The 26,118-nt window shown below is 40.5% G+C and overlaps 1 protein-coding gene across 11 annotated transcripts in view; it reads left to right on the plus strand.

Moving 5' to 3' along the window:
- The window catches only part of ARHGEF28 (Rho guanine nucleotide exchange factor 28), a 139,820-nt gene that overhangs the window by 41,593 nt on the left and 72,109 nt on the right, over positions 1-26,118 (plus strand). For 8 of the 11 annotated variants that reach the window (XM_065047306.1, XM_065047310.1, XM_065047309.1 and 5 more), the window contains 5 exons: positions 56-239; positions 2,259-2,439; positions 5,730-5,799; positions 9,838-9,884; positions 11,455-11,515. In XM_065047306.1, coding sequence (XP_064903378.1) covers positions 56-239; positions 2,259-2,439; positions 5,730-5,799; positions 9,838-9,884; positions 11,455-11,515 — 543 coding nt within the window. Of the gene's footprint in view, positions 1-55; positions 240-2,258; positions 2,440-5,729; positions 5,800-9,837; positions 9,885-11,454; positions 11,516-23,586; positions 23,920-26,118 lie in introns of those variants that run through there. The other 3 variants (XM_065047314.1, XM_065047317.1, XM_065047313.1) reach the window with 3 other exon arrangements.

Consider the following 26,118-nt stretch of genomic DNA (forward strand, 5'->3'; position numbering starts at 1 on the left):
ATACAATGATGGGTTTTGTTACTTATGATTTTGTTTGTTTGTTGTCCTTTTTCAGAGCCTAAACACAAAGAAACTCTTCTCCACCTTGTGATGAAACTGGGTCTGGTTAAGCTTTCCCAGTTCTTAGCAGCTCAGCCTGGAGGGTCATTGGCATTAGCATTACCTAATGAGGATGGAGCAACACCATTAGATATGGCTTTACAAAGTGGGCACTCCAGACTTGTTGAAGTCTTCACAAAGTGAGTATAACAGTTTGCTGCTACCTCTGAAAAAAAATCCCATCAGTTAAAGGATGTGTTGCTTTTCTTGAAAGAGTTGCCTATTTTGTGTTGTTTTCTGTTGCTTTTTGCCATTATTACAATTTTAAGTGGTAAATTTGCATTTACAGTTAAAGGAAGTTCATAATGTGCATCCTTCATTACATTTGCAAGTCAATTAATAGTGTTATCATTGACATATGCATCTGTGTGTTTTTAAGCTATTGTCTAAAATAGATTAAATAAACTAAAATAATCTCTATTTAGTTTCTCTCTTCAAACTGACTAATAAATGGTGCCTGACATTAACTTGTAGCTTTAAGAGCTTGTATTGTAGTATTTAATAATTTTTGATTTTTGAGATGTCTAAAAGGAAGTTACTAATTAACATGTAGTCATGTTCCCAGGCTTGTTAAAGAACACCCTTGTTTGGAGGGTGATTTAAAACTATTGTCTTGAGCGACTCCCTTTGTGTGTTTGGAGTTACTCCTCTTGTCAGTGCCATACTAACAAAGTGAGATGAAGGGCACTATATTCCCTCTTCTGAAAGAAGGTGATTTTTTACTAAATCTGAATGATAGAACATACCATTTGTAGAAGTGTATAATGAAATAGAAAATGTATTAAAATAACAAAAAATAAGCATCAGCCTTTTTAGATAACTTCAAATGTTACCCCTCAGTAGCATTTGAGTCTGGCTCTGTGACATTGCCACAACTTGCATGTGGACATAGGAAAGCAAAACAGGCATCTTTTGAGAAGGAATTAGTCGTTCCTTTGTATAGTCGGAGTTTTGAAAAAGTGACTAAATATTGAGACAGTTTAAGTGATGAAAGGTCATGAGAGTTTTATGGTAGTGCTGTATCCTGTAAATAACTAGAGAGCACGTAATGGCAGGGGATCGTCTGGGAGCCTCTGCGAGCCCAATGTGCTCTGTGTAAAGTGATGGAGGACCAGCCGTACCATCACGTACCCCTCCCAGCAGTATCGCACCTGGATCCTGACATGTTGCTAACGAGTAAAAACATCCCTTAAGATATATATATGTAGAGAGAAATATGTTGTTTTAAACAGAACCATATGACCAGACTTTCACAAAGCCTTGGCAGACCTTGAGACTTTTGTAAAGCTCAGGTTTCAAAATATAGGGGAGAGTCAGCAGCAAAGCCACTGCTGCAGCTATGGCTTTTTTTGCCATAGACCTGCCACACTGACAGATGACTTAAAGGACAAGTGCTTTCTGGTATTTTTCAGTTGTCTGGAGTTTCCTCTGTAGGGACCTGAAGAGCTGTGTGTGGGGTGTGTGTGTTTTGGGGTACCAAATACTCAGCATCAGAAGCCACTTCTCACTGTTGTTTTTTCTGTGCAAATAGAAATATGCAAGAATTGGGTTACATATCTATTTTGGTATGCAGCTCTTTTGGTTCTGACTCCATGCAGCATGCAGTTTATGTGAAACTAATCCACACTTCAGTTTGAAAAAAAAACAACCCAACAAACTTAAAACAGTGCTACAGTACATTACGTTATGAATGTCTCGTTTGTAATGTCCAAACAATGCAGTATTCCCTTGAGATTCTGTTTTTCAGTGTCCTGCTAGCTGCTGGTTGTGTCCTACTGCAATATACAACAACATTAACGGGAAAAGGTACTTTTGATAATTTACAGCAACAAGGAGAAGTAGCTACTGCTATGGCTTTCTTCTTCTGGCTTATTTTACCAGTGAGTAACCGTCATTTCTAGAGCTGCCTTTGTTTTTTCCACGAAGATGGCTAGAAGTAGCTGCATTTTCTTAGTCCTGAATGGAGTCATTGGTAAGTATTTGTTTGCCCAGCTGTGTTTTTGGTGGATGTTTCAGATTTTCTGACTCTGTTTTTTGCAGCGAGTGCACTGGAATCCTGATGGGCCACGTCAAAGGGGAGCGGGAAGCTCTCTGTGACTGTGTTCTGTTCTACCTGTGCACGGAGCATCTGCTTTGGTTTAAAGAGCATATTGTTCCAGTTTCCAGGGCAGTCACTCACTTGACATTTCAAGAGCGGAGATCAGTGAGGGTGCTTGTGTGCAGTTTGTTCATTCATCAGGAACTCTGACGCTGACATTTAGCCACACCGCACAGCACTTGTTGGAGTCCGACATCAAGCTGTTCAGAAAATACTTCTGGGACAGACCTCTTCTTTACCAGGTAGGTACCTATCTACCTCAGGGCATTGTCAAAGCATTTTTTTCCCAGTAATTTCCAGGCTGAATTTGTTCTTCTTACTATCCTTTTTATTTAAGCTGCCTGTTTGACTAACAGCCAACATAATTGCAGGATTACTGTTGTGGGCTTCTACTTTGTGGAGTGTCGCTCATTGGATGCCTGAAGTTGGACGATAAGAGTTGTTGAGAACTTTATCAAAGCCTCCTTTACCTCCCAAGTTGTTTTTGAATCACTGTGGACTCTACAGTGAATATCTTTCATTGAAATCTCGGTGTCTTTAATTGTGTTGCCATTGTATTCATGTTGGTACTTCAACATATTTCCTTTAGTTCCTTTCTTCTTTCTAGTAGTATTGTGCCTGGGAGCCTTTATCAAGAACCAACCCTAGTCTGTTATTTACACCAGAAATACAGAGTAGAGACTTTAATTATGTTGTAGTGGGTCTTATTTTACTGTAAGGGATCTGGAGCACTGCTGTGAAATTCTTCAGAACATGTCTAAATTTAAGTAAATAGGAGAACAGCTGAAAGCGTAAGTTCTCTAATAGCGATGCAGGTGCTCTCTCATGTTTTTAAATTGAGACCACATGACTCAATTACATACCAATGTACTCAAATTTTATCTTTTCTGGACTTAAAATTCAGCATGTTTCCTTATTTGTGCTAGATTTTCCTTGAGTTATCTTTGCTGCACACTGTATGTTTTTTAACTTAGAACATGATCCACATGTTATTGTTAAACACAAAAACCTTAAGGTGTGATTTGTTGTGTAGCCATTATACATAATGTAGCTTCCCTACAATATTGTGCAGTTACTGCCAAGATTTTTATTTGTTACAATACAAAAAAAGTTGTTCTCTAGTTGTAACTTGCAGAATACCTATAATATGTGTGTGGCTTTTCCATGGAAACAATAGTAAACCCAATAACAAAACAAGACTGTAATGACAAATGCATTGTTATTTATATCACTGGCTTTTTTTTACACTCATCAAAGCCTTCTTCTTCTTGAAGTCTTTGAAATGGAAAAAGAAAGTTAGGTATGTTAGGTATTTGCATGGCTCTCAGAGACAAAAACTGCAAAATTATATGCTTGGTATTTTCAGGAAAAGCCTACTACCCTTTCTGGGTCTCCCTTTTGCTCATTCCTCTAGTTGCAGCAGTCTAGATCCTCTGTTGTGGGGACCTTATTCCCCCCCTATCCAGCATCAGTGTTACCCTACTTTTACTTAAGCAGAAATAAGCCAGCATAACTGGGATGATGACATGGTTTGGTTTAGTTCATTTCCTACACATCAGATATGATCCCAAAGTATATGTGGGAGGATGATCAAACTGTCATGTTTAGACTATGTATTATGTCCAAGGTAAAATTATTTCTTTTTACGTTGAAACAAGGGCTTGTATCCCTTAGTTTGATCCAGAGCATAAGGTGGATGTTAGCGATTTCAAGATACATAGTCTTTTTAAATAAAAGTAGAATTTATTGCTGTACTTGGATTATTCTGCTCATTTACAGCGGACTAGGACTGTACATCTAGTTTATTGTATGTCGAGACTGCAGAAATGACCACATTGGTATTTTAATGTTTGGGTCAAAAAGACACGGACTAAAGAGAAGGAGCTTGTCTCAGTTGTGGTGACATCCAGCTGTGGATGTGCATATGTGAAATGGATGACTTAGGGAGCCACACAAACTATTCTTGCATTTTTTTCATGGAATAAAATCCCAGTCTTTCTCAAGTATATTCTTCAGTCCCCAGTCTGTGGGTTCCTTTTAGTTGCATGACTATTCTGCATAAGTCTAAAAGAATAGTTAAAAGTTAAAACAAAAAAGCTGTTGGTAAGCTACAGTTACTCATACAGGAGCCATGCCTTCACTGGAAACCTTCAGGCTCTGCAGTTCAAAAAGTGTAAACCCATGGGTTTTGTGTCTGTGCTAGGCAATATGGAGGAGAGATTTCAGAAGCTGATGAGGAAGAACATGGAATTGCTTGAGCCTAGCGCAGCCTTCCTGGGGCAGAAATCACCGTGGTGGTAGCAGCAGCTGTCAATGAGGCTGTGTGGTTCATCATGCAGCTCCAGCAGAGCCCTAAGCAGCAGGTGGAGGTGATCTGTTTGACTGCCTGTGTTGCTGGGGGCAACATAGCCAGGGCAGGGAAGGGGTCATCTACAAGAGGAGAAGAAATCTGGGGACTAATGTGAAATGGTGTCAGGGCAATAAAGAAAAAGAACGGTCAAACCAATATAATAATCTAAAATGATCAAGGTAATTTGTGATAATTTAAGTAATTTTATTACTGGTGGTGGTGGACAGATTTAGTAGTTTCCCAAGGAGGAGTTGATTTATTCCTGTCCAGTAGGTGCAGGAGTAGGAAAGTGTCTTGTACACCAAGAGGCCTGCAGATGAAAATGCAACTAGCCCTACTAAGGTGGAAGATACAGCTACCTTGACAGCTGCACGGCTTTCAAATCAGTTTGGCTGCAATATTCAGCCCAGAGCCATCCCTGACTTCTTTCATACTCAGGTTACCTGCCTTTTCTCTGCTGCTCTGGTAGATGACAAATACACAGATAACATAACTAGAGGGAAGGACTAGAAGCAAACAGAGTTGTGGATTAAACTATGCAAGAGGAGACATTCCCTTCCCTCGTTTTTCTTATACTCACTGGAAGTAATTGCTAAAATAAGGGAACAGATCTTACCTACCTGTTCCTTTTGATAGCAGAAGTGATATATACGGTGTGTGTACCTGAGCAAGGATGCGGCCTGCCTAGGGGTGCACGGATGCAGGGAGGGGATGTCTCATGCCTTCCAGGCTGGGTTTACCATATAGACAGTGTTTAGTCCTGGTTTAGTTTTTTTGTATTGCCTATCCATCAAAATTGCTTGCTTTATATAGGTTAACTAGACTTCTGAACAGAGCCATTGTGCATAGCTACTGTGCTGCTTTTCTCATAGAGAAGGTTATACACAACGAAGTACAAATGTTAAATCTGACCCTTTGGATCCCTTGTCTGTTTTATGCAGGAAGTAATTTCTTTCTGTAGTTGAAAATACTTTATCAGTTTCACTCTTGAGGAATTGCTGTTGCTTTCCCCTGGAGGACAACCAATAAAATACTCTGTGGAATCTGTCAGTCATTTTAGTGTTGCTTGTAACATGTTTGTTTGCTAGTCTTTGATTTTGTTTTTGAGTTTTCAGGTAAATGTCATGAGCATCAAATACAGTTACTGTAATTTTGATTTTTTTTTTTTTTTTTTTTTTATAGAGTATTAATTCAAACCAATTTGAGTCAGTGGAAGGTCCCAAAATGCCCTGCAGTACAAGCTCTGTAGAAGGTACAGTTTTTTATTCTGTAATGTTACAGCCCATAAAAGCTCTGGAAAGTTGGCACAGAATCATATACTATTTATGCATTTGGAAAGATCATGTTTCATCTGACATTAGAAGTCTGTAAGTAGACAACAGTGGAATACACAACTCATACACTATGAGAGTTGTGTAAATCATGATACTCCCTACTGAGCATTGGTTTCCCAATGTCAGACTGAAATTGTTCACAAAATATTATGGCATTTGTAACGACTAGAAAAGGCTTAACAAATTTAATTGTGAGAGCCAGAAACATGTTGGTAGGTTCCAGGAGAGGGCAGTGTTTAACTGAATGAAGCTCCAACCTTCAAATTCCAGTAAAGCCAAATAAATCAAGTTAATAAAGATAGGAACAGATTAACAAAAGAGTAACATTTTGTATGAACAGTTTTGGGATACAGCCCAGACTTCTTAAAGTGGCAAAATTCCCATGTGTTTCAATTAGACATTCAGTATTTTGGTGAGTGGTTTACCTGTGTAAGGATTGCCAGACTGTTCTTGTTGAAGAGAATGCTCTTTCATTACCAAAATACATCCCTGTGTGCCTCAGAGGAAGGATCTCTTAGAGCTGAGAAGAAAATAATACAAAAAAGGCCATTCTTCAACACCAGAAGTATGACACTTTGGGTATTTGTGTATGATGGTTAGCTATTAATTAAAAGTTTTTATCGGTTGACCATTTGCTCATGCTGTACATTTGGATGAAGTGACAAGCTGAAAAAGGTGAGCTTTGTGAGAGGCTCTGTCTGTTTCTGTGGCTGTGCTGGAGGCACAAACTTTCAATATGGTCAGGACCAGACTGAGTGAAAGGAACGGGACTGCAGTTCCAGGTGGCATCAGCTAGTAGCTTTAAGTGGATGGATGAAATGGGGATGCAGTCATTGTGTAGCTCATGCTTAGACATGCAGGTTGCTGTTGTCACTACTGGAAAAGGAGTTTTATTATATACCCAGCTTCTCCAGCACTGTTCAGGCAACAACTGTCCTGCCATTAGAAGGTAAATTTGCAAAGAAATGATAAACAGTTGTTAGCAGTTGCAAACTATGCATCTGTTACTGTAAGTGTAAGCAGCAGTTTGCCATACAAGGCTTGTGAATGTCTTTGGTGATGCAGTGTGCAAATGTATTGGTTCTTGGTGTTCATCTGAGTGCTGTACTCTGACCAGCATGATCTTCATGCTGCTCCATGGGGACAAGAAGTGAATGGTCCAGATTTGTAGTGCTACATGTAGCAATAGCTTGGGTAATACAACTTCTAGGTGATGACTACTTTGATATTTTTCACTAAACCCAGTTTTAATTTGGGCTGATTTGAGATAAGCAGGTAACAAACATCAGTGGGTTTTGATTGCCCGGGGAGAGAATCACCAGTTCAGGACATCTAGTCTCATTTTGGATTCTGGTTGTAAAGCTTCTCATCCTCTCTTTATGCCAAATATATTTGGCATAGGTATTGGCATGGGCACAAAGATGTTTGCACACCTACGTATTAGTGTTTTTAGGGGAAGCTGTACACTTCTGTGCTTTTATGCATCAGAGTTATTTTGTGCCTGTTTTGTTTGAAAAAAGACCCTCATTTCAGTTTAACAGCAAGAAAAGTATGCCACATTTTGGCAGTATCCAAGACTTAAACTAATCACAGTGACTATACTTGCACATTTACACTGTGTTATCTGCTTGTAGATAGGAGCAGTCTGTGAGTATTGTTTGTATGCTGATGGGCAGCAAAGTTTTTTTATCTTGTCGTGTTTTGATATTGTCATTGGTTACTATATTTCTGTAAATGAGACTTGTTTTTTTTTTCCATTTCTGCTAACAACCAGGTACTGAAAAATCATTAATGATCATTACTGGTGACTAGTAGCCTATCTTAAGACCTCCACTGGCCAGCATTCAGGGGAGTAAAAGAACTTGAGTTGAAATTGTTGCTGCTAGAAGCTGAAATGTTGTGAAATGATTGATGGAGTGCTTTTTATGACATTCTCAGTTGCATTCAGTGAACTCCTTTGTAAAGTGGCTGCTAAGCTCAGGACATTAATTTGGCTCATTCATGTCATGAAAGGATCCCCCTCAGATTTTAAAACTGCTGCCATTCTGAGAAGTAATAATTACTCAGTTCTGGGTGGGCCTAAAGTCAAGATCAACAGATCTTTAAAACAGAATGCTATCAGAAGCCCTGAGCTATTATCTAGTAGAGGTTTCTATAGCAGCATGTTGCTTCTTGTGAAATGTGATAATTTGAAAGCAGTGGGTCAGTGTAACGCAATGCTACTAGCTTAGCAGTGAATCTCCCATAGCAACTTAATTAAATTCAAATACATGAAGTGATACATTATCTAGTGAGGATGCAGAACAAAAGGTAAAATAGATAATATTTTTGGCTAATTCAGTAGTTTGTGTCTGTTTTCTGACCTTGAAGTTCCATGTCCATGAGTTGACTGAGTACTGTCATCTGGAGGATAAGCCATTTGCTTCTGCAGAATAACTATTAGGTATAGAGCAAACAGCTTTTTATTTCTGTGAATTGTGATACCGCATAATAGTAATGCCAATTGCATGTCCATACTGTGAAAAAAAAAAAAAAATTAGAAGAACCTGGACATTCATTTTCTAGGAACAAGCATAAAAAAATTAAGATTTTTTTTCCCTCATCTGAAAGCTTCCCACTCAAGCTTTTAAAGTAAGTTTCTGCAGGCACAGTTACAAAATAAATGGCCTGTTCCTTCTACCTGCAACATGATGGCCGGCTGGCTTTGTTGATGGCAGTAGTGACTTCGTGTTCTGTGATTGCACTCACTTTGTTAGAACACGAAGGGAGGTATATATGTGGCTGCTAAGGAAGGTTAATTAAAGAAGCTGGATTAATTAAAAATTAGCAATTGAGATACTGATCGGCATGGACCCAGACCTGGCTCTGGCCAGTATCCAGGGGATACTGCAGAGGTCAGGGACAACAGGCACATTGATTGCAATAGGCCCATGATTGCATCCCAGAATTTCATTTCAAAGAGACCTGCAGGCTACGTGAGGTCATTGCTGTTGAAGATTTTGTGATTTAGATAATAGGCACCTGTCTTTGAATTGTTCTTCCAAAGATACATCGATACATTTTCCTAAGCTTAAGTATAGACTTTGTGCAGTGAGAATAAAGGTCGGAAGTCCCCAAGTCCCACATTCCTCAAGGCAGTTCCCCAGACCACTCTATGCTGTATGCTGAATTATATGTAGTTTCACTGTTTGCTGGGGACTGGAGAATAGAGAGGGATTTATGTATCTGAGAACAGACGTGAACCTTGAGTTAAAAGATTCAATATTTTAATAAAAATTTACCAGCATAACTCTGGCTATATAATTATTTTTTAAAATATAGTTGCTGAATAATAATATACCTGGAAGCCTGGGGAATGCTGGTGTTCATCTGCATTCTTGTAGCCAGCTTACTCCTCTTTGCTCTTTCACAATTGTCCTTTAGGCCGTGTTCGGGCAAAACTTGCATAGTGTGGTCTTTCGTTTCCATGTGCTGTGCCATCCCCACAGCCCTGAGAAGAAACCATTAAAAGCAGAGCAACAGAAATGAAGTTTTTTTTTACTTTTTGGTGTGAAAATGCAAGGTCTAATTTCAGAAAACACATAAAATTCCTGTAGGAGGGAAACAGAGCCCAGTTGCTCTGGAGCGTTGGTGTGACGCACTGCGCTGGAACTGCTGTTTTTCTGAGCTCGTCGGGGTTAATCAGCAGCTGGCTGACAGATCGCTGTGTTTGTCTAGCCCCAACATAACTGTGACAATAACATAGCACTTGTTGTGCATCTAGCTCACATGCTGCCCACGGGAACGCTGCTGTGGGGAGATGCATGGGCTGCCCAGTGCCATTGTTCACACTGCCTGTTTGCCTGCTCCTTGTGTCCCTACTTCTGTTGGAAAAAGAGAGAGACTAGCAGCAGGGACCACAGCAGACCCAGAATGAATATGCTTGTTATTAAAGGCAGAAATCTTTGCTTTTACAGGTCCTGTGAACTTGACATCTGATGAATTGTCCCAGGATTATATGAAGGTACAGATTTCTCGTTATACAAATATCTAAGCTTCATTTAGGTTGAGAAGCAGCAACCTCGGCTTGGCTATCTTAGCACCTCCCAGAGCTAACAAAAAAATAAGGTGACTAATGCCTGCCAGACAACATTTCCTGCCTGTTCCTGTCCTCCAGGAACAGTTACATGTGTAGATGCTTGTTATTTGAAGGAACCTATTCTGTGGTTGTGGGCCAGAAAGCTGGGTTTGAGAAGCAGTCTCTGTTCTTGGACTGGAATACTCTTGTGTCTGTGGTGATACTTAGTCCCTTCAGGGAGCCTTCAGCTCAGCTGCCAGTTTGGAGGGGGACACAACCTGTCTCCTATGTGCATAAGCTTCATCCTTGAGATAACTATATCTGCCCTTGTGGGTAACTGTGAGTCCTTAGCTGGGAAAAGTGCATGATGTAAAAATATGGCATTTTCCATTGCCTTCTACATGGAGGTGTCTAAGAGCTTTTGAGGAGACCAGTATTTGTGAAAAGTCCCATTACAGTTAATCAGTTGTATTTGATCTCTAGTCTCATATTATGCTTTTTATTTATATGTATCTGTTTACAAAACCAGAAAAATATTTTGTCTCAGTGTTTTATTTTTTAATCACCTTTTTAAATAGGAGCTTGATTGCTCAACAGTGTATGAAGCTAAAATAATGATTTAGATTGAAGGAACTAAAATCTGGTAAAATGTGGCAGAACTGGTAAAGGTGGTATCTTCTCCATAATAACTATTGAATTTTCTAGTGACGTTTGAGTTGAGAGGAAAGTTTTTTGACTGCCACTTTTGTTAGGTCTTTATTATAAAAGCAATTACGTCTTTAGGTTGTTGGGATATTTTTAGTTGCCAGATGTGTAGAAGATTGACTGTTTAGGAGTAACATGTTGCTCTTGTCATCTCAGAATTGTATAACTGCAGGATGCAAGCATTTTGGAGTCTACATTGAAAATGGACATTGGGGCAGAGTGTTGCAGCTCACAAATCTTGTTGGGGGGAAAAGGTTCTGGTACCATATTGACTGTGTCTTGCTTTAAGCTGACAGAAAGGTTGTTGTTCACTCTATAAGGAACATACTGACCTATGATATTTCTATAGGTCTGAACAGCTCAGGCATTAGAGAATCTTAGAAATAAAATCACAGAATCATTTAAGTTGGAAAAGACCCTTAAGATCACTGAGTCCAGCTGTAAACCTAACACTGCCGAGTCCACCACTAAATGTATGTCTCTTTCCTCCAAAACACTGTTTATTGGCTAATTAGGGCACAGCTAAACGTTGTAAGGAAAGAGCAGGCTGAAAACTGGGGTGTGCATGGAAAGTGAAATATGGTTTGGTCTCTTCTTTGATTCTAGAGATTGAGTCCAAAAGGTTCATGTTCGTATCTTAGAGTCAGGGGATGGTATGCCATATCTGTTACATTTATTAAAATGGCTAAAATGGGATGACTGCTGCTTGGCAGTATTTGAAATTAATTCTGAAACCCCATATCAGAGTGTGCAATTAAGCACAAATGCTATTACTGTCTTCAAAGTTGCAGCTCAAGTTTTCTGTTTCTAGCCTTTCCAAGACTCAGTGGTTCCTTCTAAAGAAAATGAAGATCATGTCCTGTTGGGCGTAGGTAAGAAGTAATTAATCATTTTGAGTTTCAAAAAGCTATTTTATATACCGCAAAATACACACAAAGCTGTTTCTTTAGAAGACGTGAAGGCCCTTGACACTGCAGCATAGCTTGGCGAAAGATCAATCAGTTATATCTATGTCAGAGAGTGAACCTCTTTCAAAGCATCTCTAGTATGGACAGATGGTGTATCTAACAGTATAATGATATCCGAGGATTTTTCAGTAGTATATTAGCTGTTGTATGAACACAATCTTGAAAATAATTCCTGATAGAGCCAAGATATGTGACTGAAGATTAATTGACACATGTAGAAATATTTAGATGCTGCAGTGGTGAGTTGTGGGAGTGGCAGGAGAATATAGACAGCTGCACTAGACTGTATATTTAGAGAATGGAACTCAAATGGAAAGGTATTTTCAAGTTTGCAGAAATGTCCAGTAACACCATGCAACAATGGGCTCGTGCAAGGCACAGCAAAGCAGAAAAAGACAATGGGTAACTTAAGCTCTGCCAGTGGGAACCGCTGTACCAGGCAGAGAATGACAGGCTGGCATCATTTGTCTGTGGTCCAGTGCTGGGCTCAGAACAGTGGAGCCCAGATGCTGGCATTCAGACAGCTCATGTGCAAACTTTGATGGCTACAAAATGAAGAGGCAGTCTGTGTGTGTGAAATGGGAGGGGTTATATATGCATGAGTTGGAGCAGTATATGTTAGAAGGAGGTGAGCTGATGTAAGCTCAGAGACGCAGTTGTAAGATAAGAAGCTAGCAAATTATTATTTTAATGAGAGATTATTAAAATAATATAATTCTCTGTTTTCTAGTCATTGTTATGCCAAATGCCTGCGCTATAGCCATTTCATCATGTTTGTCTTATTCTCCCCTCCAAGGAATATGGGAGCTGCAAAGGGAAATTGAGAGTAGTAGCAAAAACATTAATATTTGGTTATCCTGACTTTAGTGCTTTTGTGTGTAGGACAGTGTAGCAGTGCTTGTCTTGCACAAAAATGCAGTGCATGTACATGAGATATTAGTGCCCATATAATCAAATCTGTTTTGTCAAGCAGGACCAAAGTACTGGACTGCATCTCAGCATAGGAGGGTGTGGGGCCTTTGGGGAGTGATTATGGTTTGCCAATCTGAAGCCACATCTGCTCCAGTCTCCAGTTCAGTTACACCATCTGGAGGGAACATAAGGTAGTTTAAAAGCTGTCAGAGTGGAAATTTTCCACCCTGAAATTATAGCTGGTATTTCTTTTTCTTAGCCCTGAAATGCCTTTTCCTTCTAAGGCATCATTTGCACAGCGCTGCTTGTGACAGCTGGAATGGGAGCCAGGTCTTCTGGCTTCAGACCAGCTCACTCTCCTCTCTGATGCTTCGATAGGCAGCTGCAGCAGAAACTGAGTCCTCTGCTGGAAACAACCAAGCGATGTTGGCCGTGGTTCATACTGGTAGTTAGGAGTGGTAGATTGCAAATTCATAGAGGAGCTTTTGGGTAAAAAAAAAAAAAGGTTGTTTGCATACAAGTTGGCAGAAGATTTAGGTGCTTAAAATTTCATTTATTTTCTAAGGCATATGTATAAAGTAAAATTATAAATATGGATATAAATGTGTAGATATACATGTATCTGTACACATACCTTTTTGACCTTAGTACAGGCTCAGCGTATATTAAACTGAGATAAATACCCTGTTGCGGCTCTTACCTGAAAAAGAACCAGCCTCTCTGTGTCTCCCTGAAATTCCAGTTGCCTTGTAGTACATTTAAGAAGTTGACTTGTTTGTGGAGAAGCTGCAGCCAAGTTGGATCTGCTTGTTTTAGAAGTTAGTCACTATAAGTGAGAATTTGGTCACCCCGTGTCAGGACTGGAGCATGGACTTGCTGCCAGCTGCACTCTTGGCTCTCCTTGGCCATCTCCCTGTTGTGCACTGAAGCTGGATGAAACGCTCGTAACATAGACATCCCGTGGGATTTTGCCACTGACTGCAGCAGGGCCTGGAGGGATTCCAGTCAGCACTGTATGTGAGATCTGATGGGGCTGAGGGGCAGGCTGGGGAGTGAGTGGGTGGTCAGGTGTGCAATAAAAAGTGGAAGTGAGTAGGGACAAAGAAGGATGGAAATAGAGTTTGGTGATAACCAGAAACTTATAAGTTGACTTAAACTGGTTTTATTGATTTATTTTAATGTAAAAATCAGTACATGTTCTAACCTGGCTTGTACAGCCGTATTGCTGAATGTTGTAGTTCTATTACCCTGAATTGTTTTAAACTACTTTTTAAAAACAGTGTTTGCTTGGCAGCATGGTTAAATGGCAATGTTTTGGCGTGAAGGGCACACAGTGGGGGATAAAGAGAGAAATGGAAATGGTTGTCAGTGGGGAGAGGAAGAGGGAAAACAGCTAAAGGGGGCTGAGTGAAGAAGAACGAATAGAAACAAGCAGACTCTGGAATCTCACTAGGAAGTTGGATGCGTAAATCAAAGAGGACTTCCTAGAGTGAGAATGTGAGAGTTCTTTGAATGGGTAAAAATTCCCCTGCTTCAGCTTCTCACTTCTTCTTTCCATGTGGTTCTTACTTTTAGGAAAAAAAGTAATTAGAAAAAAATCAGTCTAATCATGGAATGGTTTGGCTTGGAAGGGACCTTTAAAGAAGTGGTGGCTCATGGAAGGTCTGTCCTGTTCCTGCTCTCTGTTTTCCTCCCCATGCTGCTCTTTCAAGCATATTGACTGTTCTGTCTCTTTCCCCACACCCAACAAAATATCTCTGCAGGGACACTTGAAAGTGTTGGTAGGATGCTAGAAGGATACGCACTTTGGTTACTCTTTGTCTTTTTCATCTTTGGTTTGGAACCCGGCTGCCTTAGGCACTGTTTGAGTCTTACAGTTCAGTATTGAGAATTGTTGCCCTGGGCCTCTGCTGCCCAAGAGGCTTCTTGTCCTCCAGGATCGCTGGAGAGCCCCTGGAGTCCCTCCTGTGTGAGTGCTGTGGTAAGGATGGACCAATAAGAAGTCACCTGAGCTTGTGTTTGCTGTATTCAAGAACTGAAGGAATAGGAGTAAACTGTGGGACACAACAGCATGCCAGACCAGGCTGAAAGAGGGTTGTTTGGAGACTCCTGAGTTCAGTGCTGGTCACACCTGCCAGTCTTCTCCGCGGTCCTCCTGGCTCCCTTAGTCTCACCTGGAAATTGTTATAGATATGTCTTGTGTTTACAAGGAGGTAAAAAAAAAGGAGACTTTTATTTTTTTCATTGAAAGAAAACACATTTGAAATATTGAGAGACAATCCAAATACCCAGTTGGGGAGAGTGAATGGAAGAAACAAAATGGAAAGCAACAAAAAAAAAAGATCTTTTTTTTTTTTTTTTCCTTTCAATGTTAAGCATATGTATTATTGCCAGCCATTGTCATCCTCAGAGTCAGCAACCCGGTATGTTTTGGGAGAGAGTCTAGGAGCTGACAGCTGAATGCTGTTACTGTTGCGCATGTGACGGTGTTAGCAGGGCATGCGTTATGAAAGTTATAATTCCTTCCTGTTTTGCATTGCCGGTTTGGAAGGAGGATATTCACAAGGCCATTTATAAAGCTGCAAAAGTGTCATTTTTCAAGTAAGAAATGTCTAATCTCTAGTTTTTCTTCCAAGGAAATACAGCTTCTCTCCCCTAAACTTTAGGAAGGCAGGATGATGTTAATTTTTCAAAATATTTTCCCTGCTCTCCTAGTTACAGTGCCAATGACCTAGTGGTGTCTGTCTAATCTATTCTGTTTGCTCTGCTGGTGGTGAAAAAGTTTTGCAAGCCACATTTTGCACTTTGAGAGATAAAAATACTGATGCCAAATTTTTAGCAGTTTTCTGTATGTGACCGGGTGGCTATAAAAGATGTTTAGTAGACCCTGACCTTTGATTTTCATGGTTCCACAGAAATCCCAGTTTAACTGGAGGTCGGTTTAAAGAGCAGAACATAATGATCTTCTCTGTGTAAACCACTAGGGCTGCACTGTAATCTGCAGAAAAATCTGGTTTCAATGTTGCTATTTTGTTCTTTAATTAGATTTCCTTACTGTGGTTGGTAAGACTTTAAAAGGTAGTTTTTTTAAGGTAGAAAACAGCATGAATCTGCTGTCAGGAGTCCTGCCTTTATGCAGCTTTTGTTAGGTCTATGGAATGATTAGTTTTTCTGCTGATTGAGGTCAGATCTTTCACTCCTTTTTTAGTATTGGTTTACTTTTTGGTTTTGATGGGCAGAACATTTGCACTTGGAAATGCTTTGAGTCAAGTGTGCCTCTTCTGATATTGAAACTACAGGAAATAATTTTGTGGTTATTGATAGATAAAAGTGAAAGTTTTATGTTAAGTATTGCCTATTTGAGACAGTTCCTAGAGTCCTGTGGTTAAGGCTATACAGATCTTTTCTGTTTCTGGTAATTTTTATGTTTTCCTGGCAGCTCTAAGCTCTTTCCCTGATCGAGTCATAGCATCTCTAGTCCAGGAGCTGCAGACCTTTTCTTCAGTTTCTGCTCTTTTAATGGATATACACTTGGTCCTTGGGCATGTCACAAATCTTCTCCCTGTGTCTCAGTTGTTCATCTGAAACAAAGTGGGCCATGGAGAGTGAGGAGAGAAAGATGTGCTGCAATACTTGGATGACTGGAGATGTGTGAATACTCAGACTGGTTCTTCTGAAGAAGTTCTGGAAGTTCTGTTTGTGGTAAAGGAGGCTTTTTAAGAACACATTTTTAGTTGAAAGGTAGGTGGTTGGAAAATTGCAGAGAAAAATAATAGCTGAAGAAAGCTGCAGAACTATTGCTGCAGCTAATGACTGTAGCACTTGCACTCTGCCCCTTCTTGCTGCAGCTTTCAGAGGTCTATATAGGTTGCTGTTTCTACTTCTCCAAACCTTTGCATGGCTCCTTGCATCTTGCAGAAGAGAGGCTTAAGTTGGGGTTGTTCTGTCAGAGTCCTGCCAGAAAAAAACTTTAAACAACATTTGAACATGGCAATAGTCTATTTCAGTAGATAAAACATACTTCCATTTGTTTGGAGCATCTATAGATGACTAAATATTGAAGCCTGTAGAATAGTTGAGAACTACAGGAAATGTAGGAAGTAAAAAGTTCCTGGGATGTGAGCCTGAGCTGAGCTTAATTAAAAAGCCATGGAGAAATCTGGAAAAAGCAGCATTAGACCCTAAGACAAGCCTGTTCTTGTTTCTTGGAGTTTTCTCTACTCTTGATTTTCTGAGACATTATAATTCAAGTTAACCTCAAAAGGAAGACAGAAAGAAAATGAACAAGTTACAAACATATGCTGTCTGCCTTCCCAGAACTTGTCTTCCTCCTCTGAATAAAATCCAAAACAAATTTGCTCAACAAAATAATCTTTCAAAAAGGGGCTCTTTTTTTCCTGATGTTTAAATAAGCTCTTTGCCTGTCTTCTGCCCAGTCTCGTTTCACACTAACATAAATAAACAATCTGGGATATATCTCATGTCAAGTTACTCTTTAAATGTGAAATATATTCCAGAAATACATTGTGAAGAAAACAGTCATAGTCTTGAAAGTGCATGAACACATATTTCAGCTTTCATCCTCCTTGAGAGGCAGCCCTTCCCTTGAAGTATCCCCTGAAACATGGAAAATTAGATTTTTAAGGAGATGCATCTTTGGTGAGCTTTCTGGCAGCATGGGCTGTCAGCATAAGTGTAGACTCAACAACCAAGTCATTGGCGAAACTTCAGTGCAAGCGAGGTCCAATTCAAACTCTGGGTTTGCTTTCATGTGAGGCCATGTGCCTTCTCCGTGCTGCTGGGGCTTGCACAAGCCTCCGTGGTGCTGAAACCAGGAAGAGACTTTTATTGACTCTAGCCCTTAATTCTCAGGCTTTTGCAAATGAACTCAAGGGAGCTTTTAATCAGGTTACAAGACAAACAGCAAAAAGCTTTCCATCTGCATTTGTGCTGCATATCCCAGCTAGTCTTTTGATGTGAATAGATAGTGGACAAGGAGAGCGTTTAGGCAAATTATATCTTTATGTACTTTGCTGGAAGTGCTCAGTGGTCATTTTAAGAGCCAGAGCATACAGACCTCTGTCATGTGAAAGTAGTATTAATGAGCTTGTTATCCTAAATTGAGCTTATTATCTAAACCACATCAAGTGAATGGTGCTGGTAAAAAAAGAAAAAAAAAAAAGAAAAAAAAAAGAGAAAAACAAATCTGCAATCAGTCATGAACTACACATCAGAAAGCTCCAAGTTGGAGGAACACTGTGAAATCCAAACAGTGGAACAGTGAACTGGATGACACAAAGAGTTTGGGACAAGGCCCAAGATAGTACGGTGTGCATGCTCACTGGCTCTTTGGAGCTGCACTGGGTCAGAATTGGGCAGAGATTATGTTTTTGCTTCAGTTTTGTAGAACCTCTGAACCTTCTTCTTCCCAATTTTGTGGGTGTTCTCCAAGCATTTTACGGTACTCCTGTATCACAGAATCACAGAATGTCAGGGATTGGAAGGGACCTTAAAAGCTCATCCAGTCCAATCCCCCTGCTGGAGCAGGAACACCCAGATGAGGTTACACAGGAATGTGTCCAGGTGGGTTTTGAATCTCTCCAAAGAAGGAGACTCCACAACCTCCCTGGGCAGCCTGGTCCAGTGCTCTGTTACTATAGATTATGCAAAGCTGTTTCTCTTAAACTTTCAAAGGCGAATTGCTCTTTTAATTTATCAAAGAAACAAGATCTAAGTATCACCACTTAAAAACAGTTGCTTTTCCAAAGAGGTAAGTATTGCTAATAAGTCTTTGTAGGATAATGCATCATTCGTTTAATATCATGAACATGATGTTTTTAGCATGAAAATGTTACTCTCATTACAGCTGTTCTAACTGTAGTTGTCACCCTGGTTTCATTAAAACACTAAAAGAACAGCCTTAAAAATTAATTTCATAGTTAAAATTTTAATTAGCAATATACCTGCAGGGGAACAGTGAGGATTTAGGTATAAATTTAGAATGGCATGGTTTTTCTCTCAGTCTGGATGGTTTACAGCAGCACTGTGATTCCATATGCCCCATCTTGGGATGGTAAATGATACATCCTTCTGGAAGTAAATGCAGGGGAGCATAAAACCACTTGGACTGGCAGCCTCGTTTGAAGCAACCCAGAAAGTGGTGCACACAAATTGACTCTGCTTCTCCTGCAGCTTGCCATGACTGTGGAGTGTTCCAGTAAGCTCGGTGGTCTGTGTAGAACAGAGATGGGTAGGGTGGCCTGTCGCTCTCAGCAGGGTGTCTGTGAAGACAGCAGCTGTTCTGTGTTTATTTCCAGGCCAGTGTCCAAGAAACTGCACAAATAAGTAAAAAAAAAAAAAAAAAAAAAAGACTCAGATTTATAGTACTGCATTGTTGTTTTGTATTTTTCATTATTTTTCTGGTGTCTGTCTACGCAGCATCTACAGGAGATACTCGTTACAGAAAAGGGGTCTTTAGTTCTTTAGTGTGGTGGGTTTCGTCATCAGCTGTTTGAGTGGAAAAGTGGGGAACATCTGCATGAGGGGAGGTATGAGTATGAAGGTAAGGGGATGAAGGGCCAGGGCTGTTTAATCTCATGTCAGAACGTGCCTAGTTTTGATACCTGAATTCACTGAGAGCTATGCTTTTCTGGGAGAGCAGAATCTGCCTCTTTAAACTGGTAGTGAGAGGAAGAGGCTCTGTGACACTGATTGTTCACCTTGTTGAAACCTGTGGCTTCATCAGGGTTGAAATGGTGGAAAGCAGGCATGTTTGCAATGGAAGGGTGCAGTGCAAGAAACTCCCCTTTCCTCCTTCCCCTGCCCTGCTCACTGCCCAGCCCTGTCCCCCCGTGGGTGATGCAGGACAGAGTGCTCGCTGTGGCGTGCTGATGAGAGAGGTGGAATGCACAAAATACTGTGATATATGCATCTGGCAGTGATGATGGACAGTGGCTGCCTGCCAGGACCTTTTGGGGTCCACCGCTCAACAGTTTAAATCCCAGACTGCCTCAATAGGTCTCTGTTTACAAAATAAGGAAATAAATGAGCCAGTTTCCTAAAATGAATACACAAATCACTGATCAGAAATTTAGCAGTGGGGAAGACCGTAAACACAAGGAAGGGAGGTTGTCTGCCATGATCTTAAGGATCCGGGCTATGTTTTGCATTTCTCAATGATCAGTTCATTGGTGATTTGGGAAGGAGAGTTGGGGAGAATAGTGATGTAAAGTTTTTTGGACTGTTCCAGTATAAACTTCCGTAAGAAAGACCCATGCCCTTTGTAGGGAAGAGAGGTGCTAAAATTAACATGTATGACAAGGCATCATACGAGACCTGTGAGGCAGTTGCTGCCAGCAGTCTGCACAGCCATCATGTCATTGTGGGCAGGTGGAAGGAGCGTTAGAGTTGGAAGGTGCTTCGTGTGTGGGATCTGGCTGGTACTGTTTTGCTTTTAGTTGCTTTTAATTAACATTTTTTGAGTTTTCAACATGATTTTAAGTCTAATGTAGAGTAACGCAGATATTTTTGTCCAGGTGTGTTGGCTGATCCTCTCTGGGGGAAGATGTGCTCTAATTAATAAAAACAATGGAGTAAAGAAGGTAGGAAAGCCATGTGTGCCTGTGGGTCATAGAGGCTGGTGGAGAAGACCATTTGGCTATTCCTACACCATCTTTCCTTGTCAGAGCCTTATCTGCAACTTTGGGAAATGATTGCAGGCTCTGCTGGTCCTGGGGCAGAACCAAGCTGGGGGGAATCAACTTCATCCCTAACGTCAGGGTAGACTGCCAGAGCAGCAGCATCCAACAGTGACCCTCTCCAGCCTTGTTTCTGGGGTCTGTAGCCCTGTTTTCCATCCTGTGTACCTTCATTCTCCATCTGGGGGGGGCCTGAGGGGGTGCATTTGTCCCAGAGGGTTTACCTCTTTCTGGTCTGTGGAGAGAGAGATAACAGCTATGGAGCTGGCTTAGTGGGGTTTGGGGTGAGGGAGCTGAGTCACCTGCTTGGTGCCTCAAGGGTGTCCTCTGAGTGTGTTGGGGAGCCAACAGTGCGGATGCTGATGACATTCCTCTGCTTCCTTCCGTCTTGCCACAAGCTGAGGGAATGGTCAGACAATAGACTGTAATGTCTCTGTAAAACATTTATATTATACGAATGTGTTTTGGCAAGCATTGGATGAAAGAATTTAAGGCATTACATTATTTATCAAAAGCATTAGCCTTAGGTAATGCACACAAAAACCCCATTTGTTCTTTATCTTCACATCTATACCTTGGTATACATAATTGGAAACATTTTTTCAGTGGAAAGTAAGGTTAATGTTTTCCAGATAGAAAGTACCTTTTATCTCATAAACTGCCAGACCTCTGTGCCAGATGCATGCAAATACCACCACTGAAATGCTGCCACTTTGGAAACAAAGAGTGGCAGGTGAGAAGTGGATTGGATCATCCCATGAAGTGTAAGAGCCAAAGACTGTAAGGCAAAGCTCTTCTTCATGGCAAAAAGCAGCATGAGATCTTTCAATGCTGCATAAAGGAGTTTTAAAAACTAGAAAAAAATAATCTTTCATGGGGGCCGAACAGAACAAATAACATGATACTCAATTAACCCTTCAGAAATAGAGGTTGAGTTTGATAATTTATCTGTGCTTTCAGACTGCCATTGACAAATTGCTGTGCAAGATCCTATTCAGGGGAGATTGCAGTAAGTGGGTGAAAAGCCTAAGAGCCTGGCCAAGAAATAGAATATAAACGGCAGGAGTAGATGATCAGGTTTTTACCACAGCAGAGGTTTAATAGTTGGATTCTCCAAGTTTTATGTGATAGGGCTGCTGTTGAAAAATTATTTTAACAATCTTCAATTACTCATTTGTATTAGGAGGTTCTAAATTAATTCTGCTAGTTTGAAGGATCAGGCAATAACTGAGCAATCAGTGGAAACATTTATGCAGCATACAGAGGTCATTCAGAAAAGTAAATGTCTCGGCATGTAAAATATTTTAATGCCATTAAATGCATCAGCTGCATTTCCGCATTGTGAGTGTTCTGTTCCGTTCTAGTTATCCCTCCCTGGACTAAACAGGCGTCCAGGAAGACCAACAGGAGTGAATTTTTGTTGAATGTGTAAGTGAAAAAAGCCAGAATTAGTTAATTTAGAGAAAAGATGCATAAATGGAAATATCACGGAAGTAAGCAAAATTTACCATTTCTCATAAAGTACACCAAAGGAAAAATTGCTATAGTTGAAAAGTGAAAAAAATTAAAACCAGTGTAAAACATACAGCCCTTTTAAAATGCAAACTAGTGTTCACCCATGGATTGTGCTGCCTTTTGTACATGTCTGAAATGAAGACTTTTATTTGGGTTGGCATTAAATACACCAGCTGATCGAGAGAGCACACTCGGGTAGGGAAAAATTGTTGTGTTAAGGGGAAATCTTTTGTGTCAGAGCAGTTTCCTAAGTGAACAAGTTATCCAACAAATATGCTCCGTCCTTTCCTCTTCTCTCGAACCGTGGCCGCAGCCCGAGGTAGGCGAGGACCCTGGACGCCATGCAGATGGGAAGGGGTACATCAGCACCTGCATTCCGCCGTACCCAAGGGATTTATCAGTGCAATTTGAACCTGACATTCCAGGGAGTGGAGATATTTTGAAGTGGATGCTTGAAGCATGGGTTTATATCCTCTCTGTATTTTCAGTCATCTATTGTCTGTTGTAATTCCCTGGGGCTGTTAATTATATATATAAATCAAACAAAGCCTATGGGAGTGTCTAATATTTAAAGTGAAAGTCTAAGACTTCCAGTGTCTGGGACAAATTATTATTTTCAGGCCTAACAAAGCTGGCAGAACTTCAGTTAAGGGACGGGCAGAACAATGATGTGTTTCAACTGTGTTTTATGTAATTTGTGCACTTTGTGAAGTGCTTATATAATAATTGTTTTATCTTTGAAAACCTGATAGATATTTTTCTAATAGGTTTTGAATTAAATTTGCATTTGAATTTCATTATTTTCTTTCAACAAGTATGTTGTTATCTTTGACTGAAACGTGCACTGAGGAATCACTTGAAACATAATACAGAAGTAGCGCTGCAGACCTCAGCAGCCTGAAAAATAATTGAAGTGAAGTAAGGAATGTTAACAAGCTCAAATGTCATCATCTTCCAAAAACTGACATTTAAGCTGATCCACATTCCCTCCCCTCCTTTATGTGGAATACAAAACCCCATACATTGTGGGGTAACTAAAAGAAGTGTTTGGTGGAGTTGGTTAAGAAACAGTGGACATGTTATTTTTGTATTAGCTCTTGTATAGCCACATTAGAGCCTGTTTAAAAAAATGTACTTTGTGTGGTATAAAGATGTTGGGGGAAGGGATAATGAGTTCCTACTGAATACTAATTGCCTAGGAGTTGTTCAGGGAGACTGTATAAGAATGGAGGATTTGTTGTAAATTAATCACTAGCTGTATTGTGCATTGCTGTGAGGTTAGACCAGAGCTGTAAAGGTGCCAGCTCTACAAAATCCTTATGATTCACTGTCTAACTTGGTGACTGCATGAAGGAGAAAATACTATTTAGACTAAATATTTTTGGGAAGAGAGGCTCTCTAATGACAATGTAATCTTTCTTTGTAACACTTAAGATTTAAGTTCATTTGAGCTAGAAGAATGGGAGCAACAGACTTTTCACTGGGTTATCACTGTTTTTCCAGCCACGACACCCCAAGGTCTGCCAAAGTTGCAAACACTGAGAAGGGAGGTATTGCTTGGCAGCCATATAGACAACAGTGGATTGATTAGAACCCTCAGCTTACTGTTACTCTTTGGTTTCTTTAATTCCAGCTTTTTGCCTGTCCTTAATTTGAGAGTCTGTATAAATCCCACTTTTAACATGAAAACAAAGCCTTGAAAAAGCTTGCAATAGTTTGTTTACTTTTGAGACGTACTTTCTCATTCCTTACTGGGCTCCTATTGTTTTCATTTACATCAAAATGGAAAGGTGAGTTAATGATTCATTGGCACACAGTGACCTTTCAAATTGCTCTGGACCACGATGCAACAGCTCCACTTGAAGCTCTCGTACTTTAACCTCCTTGCTTCTGCCTTAATATTTGCAGCCTGATCTATCTACATGCCTGGACGCCTGAAGAGAGCAAACATTTACAGCTTCTCCCTCCCCTGTGTTTAGTGGGCAATTTGATCCTTCTTTGTCCATTCCTTTATTTTACATCACTCTTAGACTTGACTTGCTATTGAGAACAACGAAGTGCAACTTTGGGAATCTGTTCTCTGTTTGTACATAATAAAAATGGACTCAGACTCTGACTCACCTTTTAATTACTCTTGGCCTTCCTTACCTAAAATGAGGATTCGAAGAAGGGCATCCAAACCAGGTAGAAAAAGCTATCTTCTCTTAAATCTTGCTTAATAGCTCTGCCTCCTTTTTATTGTCTGGTTGTGTGCAAGTGGCTATAAACAGCTCACATGAGGTAGATTTTCTTCCTTTCTATCAAAAGTCTACCTCACTGTTCATAATGTTTCTGTAGATAATGGTGTTGGAATTTAAGTAAGAAGAAAATGTTTTCTCCAAATTATGTGGTTTGTTTTTTTTTTTTTTTTTTTAAATTTCTCTACTCACTCAGAACTTTTAATTTTTTTTTCTTCTGGTTGCATGTGTAGCTCTCACTGAGCAGCTCTGGTATACTGGGAACTTACAGAGCAGCACTGCAGGGATTGTGAAAAGCTCTGCTGGTTACGGTTGTTTTCATTTAGGGGGAATTTGGTAGTTCAAATATGCCTCAGTGGCTAACAGAGATTTTTTTAAAATTATGTGCAAAAATCCTACCAGAATGAAAAGGGAAATCGTTTGCTTTCTGTAAAACAAAGGGTCAGTTGCTCTTTGGTGACAGGGTCAGTTACTGTCCTTGCACAGTTAGACGATGCCCTCCTTTTTGGAGAAGTCTTCAGGAGGTAAGGATTATAAATGTTGCCAGTATGATAAAGGGGGTTTTAAGGAGGTTGAAAGGCACTGACTAGCAAGTTTATGTTAGGAAGAATTATCACTGAAAGCTGTAATGAGGAAGAATGAATTTTGACTATGATTAGAAGCAAAGAAATGAAGAGAGTGAATGGCAAAAATGTGATTTGTATTCCATGAAATTGCTTTTTTGTGTTTCAGAAAGGGAAAAGAACAAATAAAAGAAGTAGGAGCCATCAGTGTCACTAAAATCAATGAGCTGGGAAAATCATGTTGTTTACACAGGCTGAGACTTTGACCTAATTTTAGAGCAAAAAGTGTCTGTAGAATGCACATTTTAACATGCAGAACAGTTTCTGAACATTTTACTTTTATTAATGAGGAAACCCATTGTTTCTAAAGTGCATAGGAGTTTTTGTAGTGTGTATGGAGGCACATACATACAATGTGCAAAGAAAATGAAAAAATGAAATGGGGTGCAAGTTGTGTGGTGTGAATTCTTTCCATCTCTCATGAGGAGCTGTTTTATCTGTAAATGCTGCAGATGTGCATGCATCCTATTATTTAGCTTTAAAAAACTTATTATTTAGGTGTGTGTTGGTTTTTTTTTTAATACTTTACCTGTTGTAGAGCAGTATATACATATCTGGTGTTACCATGTTATAGTACTCTATCTTGTTTCCTGTCACTGTTAACAGTGTACCAGCACGTGTGGGTTGTATGCACAGCTGACCATATACATGAGTTTGTTGGAACAAGAAGATGCTCTGGGTGCATGCACATGTTTTAGTGGTAAAGTCAAAGGATTTGCTTGTGCTTGGGGAATTGAAATCTGGGCTGCCCATGGCGTGGGAGGAGTATCTCTGCAAGGGGACAGCAGCCTCGTGGTCTGTGGGTTTTTTTTCTGGTAGTATCTGAACGTGGCCAGCTGTTCCTGGCATGCAGGTGTGGGGCATAATGTACCTCACAGCAGCATTTCCATCGTGCAGGAGTTCAGATCTCAGTGAGCAAGAGACCTGTAGTGCCTGATGGGAAGTGGTGCGGGATTCTTCCACCTCATCTTGAAAGTCATGAAGTCATTGTGTACCTGCGCTGGCTGCTCTAGCTGGTCCAGGCAATGAAATGTCAGCCCCCGCGCTCCCCCACTGAACCAGCAGCCTCTTGGTTTCCTGGTCTGGGGTTGCCCCTGCTGGGAGACAGGGGAGCTGTGCAGGCCTCCGATGGGAGACTCCACAGTGGAAATTCTCACACCCCGCTTTGCACCATATGCCTCAGTGTTTTCAGATTTCAAGTTCCCTGCATACAGCAAGGTCAGCTTTTGTCCCTGCTTGGAGATCTCTCAGACTGGGTGCTGGAGCCTCTGCCCTCCCCCTGAGCCCCTGGGGGCAGCAGGAACCAAGCCAGGCTGTGTACCTTCGGGGCAGTGCATGGCAGCTCCCTCCCTCCCGCTGAGCCTGCCTGTGCGTGGCATAATTAAAGGTCAATTAGGCTCAACAGAGGGTGCGAACATGACTGTGTTTTAGTGGTTGGGCTGAGGACTGGGCGGGCAGGTCTAAATTTTGTTGCTTGCTGCAAGACCCCTACTGGTATTTACGTTGTTATCCAGTGTTAGATG

This window comes from Columba livia, chromosome Z, assembly GCF_036013475.1.
Source record: "Columba livia isolate bColLiv1 breed racing homer chromosome Z, bColLiv1.pat.W.v2, whole genome shotgun sequence".
Lineage (NCBI taxonomy): Eukaryota > Metazoa > Chordata > Aves > Columbiformes > Columbidae > Columba > Columba livia.